General features: G+C 27.8%; 1 protein-coding gene across 1 annotated transcript; it reads right to left on the reverse strand.

Moving 5' to 3' along the window:
* Nucleotides 1–1,308: 1,308 nt before the first annotated feature.
* Nucleotides 1,309–7,243, reverse strand: LOC113376252 (cystinosin homolog). The gene is given in 10 exon segments (XM_026616159.1): nucleotides 1,309–1,351; nucleotides 1,594–1,696; nucleotides 1,943–2,060; nucleotides 2,154–2,324; nucleotides 2,637–2,756; nucleotides 3,809–3,885; nucleotides 3,888–4,063; nucleotides 5,099–5,272; nucleotides 6,102–6,210; nucleotides 7,231–7,243. Coding segments are annotated over 10 exon segments (1,104 nt in total).
* Nucleotides 7,244–9,354: the final 2,111 nt, after the last annotated feature.

The raw sequence follows: 9,354 nt of genomic DNA on the forward strand, positions 1-9,354 counted from the left end.
TTGATGAAAAAAAAATCTCTTACTCTCAAACAAAACTTTGATCAAATTGCGCACTATCTAAAAGACAATATTACGAGCTAATACTTATAGAGGATTTTTTTTATCAATTTGGAAGCATTTGAGCCCCTGGGAGCAAGAAAATTCGAAAATGTAGATATTAAGGACCACCCTAATATATATATACATATATATACCATATATATATATATATATATCTATATATATATATATATATATATATATATAGATATAGATATAACCTTGAGCATTAATGAAGATAAATTAACAAAGGATATCAAAAGATGGCATATTGTCTTTAGGATAACTAATAGTCAAAAAAGAATACTAGGGTGTTATGAGTTTATTTTATTATTATTATTTTGTGATATTTTGTCCCTTCAACCTTTTCGCTACGTCGCTGTTTTCTGGTGACTCTGGTATACGAGCCAGAAAGCTGCGTAAGTATTTTATATTTTAAAATTAAAAATGCACTTCTTAATAACTAAAAGTTACAATAATAAATTAGAATTTGCAATACTTTAACTCGCAAATCGACACGTTAGATGTCGACTATAGGCGACATTCGTACACACAGGTTGTCAAGCAGATGTCGACTATAGATGACGCTCGTAGCGAAAGGGTTAAATCGTTTAAAGGGTTTGTTATAAAATGTAAATATGATTCAGTCGAACAATATTGAGGTAGATCAAAGTAAAATTTAATAAGAATTTCAACAAATATCTTCTAAACTGAACATCATCAAATATTTCTTAGATAAAGTATTAAAGAATTTTTATAAAATTTTCAGAAATAATTTTAGTATTTTTATAAATTTGTGTAAATCTTACTTTAAATGATGTAGAACTCAAGGAAGTCTTATCAAAAAGATGTATGGCTAAGAAATTCCTAACGCTCTAAACTTTTATTTCTATGTAAGTATGCTTTATTTCGAGTGATACTATGCGAAAATTTCACGGATACTGTTCCTACATTTAAAATTAATGCAAATACGTATAATAAAGTAAATACTATTTATAATACTATGCTATTTATACGACTAATTAATACATTCGCCTTCTATTGACGGTGTAGCTTCAACAGCACTATTAATCTCGTTATTAAAAGTGTCGTACAAATTAGGATTCCTGGAATAAAAATAAATTAATAACTAATAAAAATGCACAATGTCAATATCCCAATACATTTTATTTTGATAAAAAATTACGTGAAATGCAAATGAATTGGAAATGATTTATTTGAGTTTTACATAAAAAATGTATAAAAATGGAAATAAATAATAGTGCAATATCAGATGGTGTTGATTGTCTCGGGCTTTGATTTCTCTGTAGAACTGGAATGAAATAAAATGTGAAAATTTATGTATTTAAGGATTATTTTCACAAAGATATACGAAATGCTATTTCTTAATCAGCTATAAAGCTCGTAAAATCTATATTTTACAGTAAATATATATATATGCTAATGGGCGAGCAAAATTTGTCTCCTATAGTTTCAGCAACAACATTTAACTTCCAAAATTTTAACAAATCGTGATATTAGTAAATATATTTTATTATTTGCTAAATAAGTTACCTATAAAGGACGTAATGCTGTATCATGAAAAATATGTCGAAAATGACGGAAAATAGCCCCAATCCAAATTTAGTAGGATCACCAAATATTGAAATCCAATCATCTGTAAAAAAATAAATATGAATGAATGAATTTATTATTTAATAATCCAGTTTTTAATAAAATTATAAATTAGTGCATAATTGGCTTCACACACAATAGATCTAATCAGAATCTAAATTTATTCACAAGTTCAAATATTTAGAAAGTGATTATTGAGTTATATTTAGTACAGTATGTAAATATTAATATATATGTATATGTATGTATATGTATATATATATATATATATATATATACAAGTATTTACCATAATTGTAGGCATTTATGATCATCTGCAACATGCTAGTCAAACCACCAGCAAAATCCAAGAAAATATTACCTATACTCCATCCAACAGTGCTCTTTCTTTTATAATTCATATATGCCTGCAAAGTTTTTGAATATAATCATGCCTTATATAAAAATATAAATAAATTATATTTATTATATATATTATTTCTGCTAAAAAGATTAATTACCTGTGGTATATATTTGACTAAAGTAATACCTAATTTTATATAACTACAATAATATAAAAAGTCTAGCCACTCTATAACATAACTGGCGGCGAGAGAACCGCTTACTATCACCAATATGAAACATGTTCCCATCAGAATAGAACCTATTATTGATACTCTTTGGTTTCCTCTCTGAAAAAATGATAAAAAAGTATTACATGTTTAACAGAAATTGGTCAATTGGCAAATAATGCCAATAAGCCTTTTTAGGAATCTAATCACGGTATATGAAATAGTAAAAAAATTAAATATGAATACAATCATGATACTGACTGATATCACCAACTACAATTGATGGCGTCTTCATAGCCAGGAAGGATTTCATGAGAAAGATTAATCTTCTAAAAATCTAAACTCAAAATTGGACTTACTTATGAACCGTGCTTATATTTCCAAAAATTGCCTATGTAAAAACAACAAACTCAAATAAAATATCCAAATTACCTCATAAAAAATACATTGAATTATTGTTAGAAAGGTCGCAAGCGCAGCATGTACTGAAAATACGACATCATTTATTTGAACAGGATTTAAACCACGTGGATTCCTGTCAAAATACTCTTGCTGAAATATTATAATAATTACAAATCAATTTGTTATTAAAAAATATGTATTAATATAAAAGTTGGATTATATTGATTTAATTCGCAACATTAATTTTCAAACAAAAAAGTGAATGTTTCTGAAATCTGCTGACTATTTTTAATCCCAATACATGGATTATATAATGATTATAAAATATTAACCCTCTATAGACCGAATTTTTGGAAAATAGAACCAAAAGTAGTAAATACCTATATATGCAAATGTAAAACAAAAAAATGTTCTGAACCATTTTTTTGGTATTAATGAATTATGTGACTTCCACGTTACACCGGCCAATGTTTTTATGCACTTCTTGCATGAAATTGTTATTTCAGGTTGAAAAAAGAAAAAAAAGAAAGCCTCGGAAGAAAGAACATAATAAATATTGATACTGGTTGTCTTTACAAAGTTTTAAAATTAAGATTTATGCGTCATATCAAGAAAAAAGCCGTAATTATTTGGTAAAATTACAAAAATTTGGAATGCGATCTGAAAGTTACGCAGGCCTATAGAAGGTTAAATATGAGTTACCAAAGATTAAGGCACCGATTCTGCCAAATAACAGACCAATGTTATGGCAAGGCTATGTTATGAAGAACTTTTCATACAAATTCGTTCTAAATATTATCAAAAGCCATGTGGTTGCTGTGCAGTCAGGCGATTTTCTCAGGTTGTCAAACAGAAAACATAATCTAGAAACCGCACAAATGTCAAAAAAACGATGTTAGATAACGGGGTCTTTCTGACTAAGGTTCATGACATTTTGACAGTATTCAGTATAATTCAGTAGCATAATGTATGGAAGTTGAAGCGTAATATGGCCTTGCCATAATATTTGTCTCTTATGCGGCAGGATCGGTCGCTAAATGTGGTATACAATTTTTTATGGTGCTTTCATCATCCATTTCACCTTATCATAAAGTTGAGAATTGCTTATTACATTGGAGCTTCAAAGGAGAAATCGAAGATACCACTAAATTTTTACTAAAACAATTTACATTACAATATAATCCAACTTCCCTGCGACTTACTTCAATCGTGGGTACGAAGTAAAGCCCGATATTGAATACTGTGTAAAGGCAGAATCCAATAAGATTCAAACCAACAAATCAAAATTCAGTCCAACAACACTCTTTCTTCTAAAATTCGAGTAAATTTGTGGGTAAAATGAAACCGACCAGGCAATAAAATATATCCATCCGACCACAACGGACAGTAGACCGAGAGAGGTGGAGTGCTGCACAATCACCCGGATAAAATCATCCGGTTGTTCTCCTCTCGAACTTCTATTGGAATAAAAATTTATGAAAAATTTGATGATATTATCATATTTGAAAAATATGAAATAAAGTACATATATGAGATTAATGGTGGAATCTAAAGAAGCGAATTAATTTAGAAGAGTGGACCTTAGGAGGACAGTCTCCACCAAAAAATGCAGGCACCTCCGCAAGAAAAGTGATGCAACTCAAAAATGATAAAAATCACTTTTTGTGCTTACTAAATTCCAATTAGATTAATCTCTAACTCTGAAAATGATACTTCAATTTTTTATTATTAAATTAACTCAAATAAAGTTACAGAAAAAATTACAATGCCAAGATTTGGGGAATTTGGATGCTATGATACATACAAAACACGATACACACAAAACACTACCGCATATTTTGAAATAATTAGGGTTGATCTGAAAAAGCAATTTATTATTTCTTATTGAATAAACATGTTGTTTCGCGGACTTTACTTTTAGAAGTGAACAATTATTTCCATCAAAACACTCCGCTACCAGGCGTAGCAACCATTCCGTGTAAAAGCTCAATGCCATGAAGATTGTCGCCTTCATGGCCAATATAATAAAACGAAAATACGTCCAAACATGCCGGCGGCCTTGAAAAGCTACAGCTTTTAAAAATATAAACGATTTGAACTAACAATAAGTATAGAAAGTATATAAAGATTTTACGAGTATAAAAATTGATTAACAATGTAATAGTGACAATCTAATATAAAATTATTTTGCATTACAATTTGCATTTAACTAATATTTATAAGTTCTTTAATTATACTCTACTACACAATTTAACTTTTTTGACTTGTGTCACTTTTCTTGTGGACTGCGATATACTTTTGTTAATTATTCATTAAAACTCTTCTATATAAATTTCATAGTTCGTTGCAAAAAAAGTTCAAAATTCAGCACAAGCATTTTCACTTCTTTGTTCCCATAATTTTCTGCAACTCATGTAAAATCCAATTGATTATTTAAAGTATTACAAAAAAATTAGCAAATTTACAACTAATCAATATTAACTTATTATTACCTCTCATTATTCTGGCTAACATTATAAGTTATAACAGTGAATCCTGGATTTATTCCTTTCAAACTAATATTATAGGAACCAGGATCACTGACTTCCAATTCGGCTGGTTTGATTCTGAGAAGACTCTTGTGTTCAGCGTAGAAGTTCACCTGTACAGGTTGAACTAACTGTCGTCTGTAATTTCCAGTGGTTTTGAATTATGAAAATAATCATCAAATTCGAAAGAAAATGATGATTAGTAATAGAAACAAATAAAATAAACATTAAAGTCGTAGTAGAATTGATATAGAAAGGAAATATTTTGTTTGTATTTTCATATGTAAAATTGAAAGTTGTATCGTATGACAAATAAGGGTATAATAATTCCAAATCGATAGAAAAACCTGAAGAAAACTTTTTTTGAAATATCTATATTTGGAAACACACAAAACTTAACCCGAACGTGGTTTTGATCACAATTTGCTGCTAAATGAAAATTTAGCATATCATCTCTCGTCATATGTCGTTTTACTGAAAATATTTTATTCTAAAATAAACCTTGTAACAATGCTATAGATTGTTTTAAAATTTTTAACCAGCTATCCTTTAACTTTCCTAGATTCTCTTCACGAACTCTAATATTTTTCAAGTAATTTATTCCTTAGTCTAATACTCTTTTGAATTCGCTTATAGCAGTAATTTCTAACTTAAATTCAATCAATTAAAATTCAATCATATTTCAATGAAATAACTAATTACCATATGTACAAGAATTTTTTTTCTATTTTAACTTGTACGTTTTTTGTTTAAATTTGTTTTGATATAATTTAGTATTAACAGTTAAATCTTATTATAATAGTATTTTTAACCCTCGGTATCCGAGTGGAAAGGGTTAATACCTTCTCATGCTAATCGGTGAGCTATGTTATAAAATAATTATAATAAAATAATTATCAAATAAATAAATTATAATAAAAAACTGAAAAATTAAAATAAATTATTTCAATTAAATTAAATGATTTACCTGACTTCTAAGTTAAATGCACCGACATCACCCACCAGAATTGTAATATCATGTGTTGATAATACAAAAGTGTCATCCGAGCTAGCAGCTGCATTTTGCCATAAAAATACTGAAAATGTAAAATATTACCTACAACTTACTTAAAATTTTCATGGGTTACCAATAAAAAATGATTAACTTCATATTTCCACTTGGAATACCTTGCAAATTTTGCAAAAAAAAATTAAATCAACCATCATCTCACCAATGTCAAGAATTTACAAAAACATTTCTTAAAATTTCTTTTCTTTAATAACAATAATAATTTATTGTAGGTAGTACATAAAATATGTAAATATTTTAATTAGTGTACTATTAGTCATTAGGTATTGAAAATAAAATTTGGAATATGTTTAAAATATTTGCCTAATAGCAAAGAATAAATTAAATATTATTTGTAATTAGTTTGAATAAAAAAATAGTAATATCATAGTATGGCAATATAGATCTTCTGGGCAAAAAACGCATATAATGAAAAGTGGATACTAATTAAATTAATGTAAAACTAGTGGGTCGCATGACATCGTGCCTTAAGGCAAATTGCTGGAACTTCCCGTACCAAAAATTATTATTTTTAAAAAGATTGAAAATGATTGATTCCTGAAAAAATTAGATTTTTGAGGAACTAGAAATTTTTGACAAAAACTTACTTTTTTTTTGAAAAAAAAAAAGACTTTTTGAAGAAAAATTTATTTTGAAATATTTTGGAAATTCTGAATTTTTTTCAAAGCAATCGTACTGTAAAATATTATGTATTTGAAACTATTTTAGAATGTTTATCATTATTTAAAAAAATTGAATTTAATTCTACTCTACAAACAATTTTTCAGCACATTTAAAAAAAATTGTATTCTATCAAATACAACTAATTGCAATGTTAAATAAGTGATGATTACCAAATTAAAAATTATTCTTAATGCGATCCAAATCTAGCAAAACACCTGACCCAAATTTGTCAATTAAGGTCATTAATGGAAAAGTATTTGAAAGAAATCAATGTCATATATACACACAAAAATAGTTCGCATTGTTGAACAATATGTGTGCAAGGAAGTGCATAATTAACACTATAATATTATGTTTATTTTACTTGATGAAGCCATTGGGTTCATTACTCAACATTCTGACTTTTACTTCAATACCACATCGTTCCCAAACTTGTAATATATTTCAAAGAAAAAATATTATGAATAAAAAATCATTTTTTAAAATATAATTATAATTAATTAATTCTCATTGAAAAACAGTACTCTGTTTTCTAGTTAAATTCACAAAAAATTAGTTCAAATTTAGTTTTAATTCGCTACAGCTGGATTTTGTCCTAATATCATCACAAATATTGTCATACGTTGACCAATTGATTCTTCTTCAAAAATATAAATATATATATATATATATATATATATATATATATATCAATTACCATTGATTAAATCTCTCCTAAAACAGTGATATCTTTATAGAATGATTTTTGCTTATCATTGCAAATTTTAAACCCAGCTCATTAATTTATATAAACAATAGTCGTTTATGTAAACAATACATAAAACATGTAATGTATTTAGAATGTTTGAAATGGCAAAAAGTATTCATATCAAAAATAGTATCGTTTAGTAAATATAAATAAATGTTGAATATTCGGTTGTTTTGATTTGAAATTAAGATAACTGTGATAAAGATGATCGATTAGAGATAAATGCTTAATCTTAAAATAAACAAAAACTATATCTGATTACACATGATACATCATTCTTGCAAAATACAAAATTGAAACTATGAAGAAAATTTTATAAACTTGATAGGACTATCTCTTTGCCAAAAAAAAATATTGCAATGAGAAGTAATATAAAATATATAGTTTGTTCCAAGTGAAAATAGCTATTCGTCGACATTGCCTTATTAAATTAAAAATTTTAGATATTAGAGAAACGCTTGTAAAAAAAAAGTAAAATAGAGATAGGCTAACCATTGGGTTGCTTTCTGAAAAGCCAGGTGATTCAAAAAAATCATCACAGCATCTATAGAACTCTAAAATCTGATTTAGAATTCCATAAGATGTTGTGATGATTTTTTTAATCACCTGGCTTTTCAGAAGGCAACCCAATGGTTAGCCTACTCTATTTTACATTTTTTTATATATTTATATTTTTACATTTTTTTATATATTTTATAATTTCATATATTAAACAATTTATATATATCTATTATATTATATATATATAATGGGTAGTAGGCTTAGGTTCGTGAGCTGAGTTAAATTCCAACTCGATTCAGGAGAATAGTGTGGAGATTTCCCATTGTCATTTCACTATGGGCTAATTCCAATTGGAAACATATTTTTGATCTTTATTTTCAAGTGAAAATGGACATCGCTGCCGCACGATGTCAGGTTGTGCAGAGGTTCGAACTAAATTCCCGATTTGTAAATAATTGACTCAATCGATATGAAGTAAAATTTAGCAACTCTTATAATTGTGATGATAAAATTTTGAAAATTTACCGCCAATATTCCAAACATTCATTTATTTTTACAATTTCGTAGGCCTATATATTTTAAGTAGTTCAAACATTACTACAGCTCGGCCGATCTCTACCAAAAACTAATCAGCACGAGTTCCAACTGATATCTTTCAAAAAATCAGAATTTATGGCGAAAACGTGAACGAACAATTTTGCACTTATCTGCTAATTACAAAAAATTGCGGTTGGGCCGATTGTCACACAAAATTAATGGACGCGAATCTTTATTGAGTTTCATGGAATGGCTTTTAAATTGTTGAAATCAGTGCAGCCATTTCTTAGAGAACCTCGATAAAATGTCACATATTACTTTAAAAGATGAGTATAAAATCAAGTTAAGAATAATAACATTCTAGATCCTCCCCCCACGAAGTAATGCCTAACGGCGGTTTCCGTGAGGACCAGAGACAAGGGCAAAGTGGAGATTTTAGTCGGTATTATACCAGGGCGGTATTGTGTCCGACATACCCAGACAAAAGACCAGTCTGGGATGCATAAAGGCATTTCCTTCGCTATAGTAAAAAATAATAAAACATATACACTTATACTTTTTCTAATTTTGGTATCGATGATTCCGAATGCCTTGAAAGATCGAGAAATCATAAAATTGGCATATCAGAGGGAAGGAAAAAGTTAAAAAAGATAATATAAGTAAGAATATTAATCATTATTCTTTCACATTAAAACGCAGATG

The sequence above is a fragment of the Ctenocephalides felis genome, unplaced genomic scaffold, assembly GCF_003426905.1.
Source record: "Ctenocephalides felis isolate EL2017-DRISC unplaced genomic scaffold, ASM342690v1 CF-g0.4_SCAFFOLD_01886, whole genome shotgun sequence".
NCBI classification, from domain to species: Eukaryota; Metazoa; Arthropoda; class Insecta; order Siphonaptera; family Pulicidae; genus Ctenocephalides; species Ctenocephalides felis.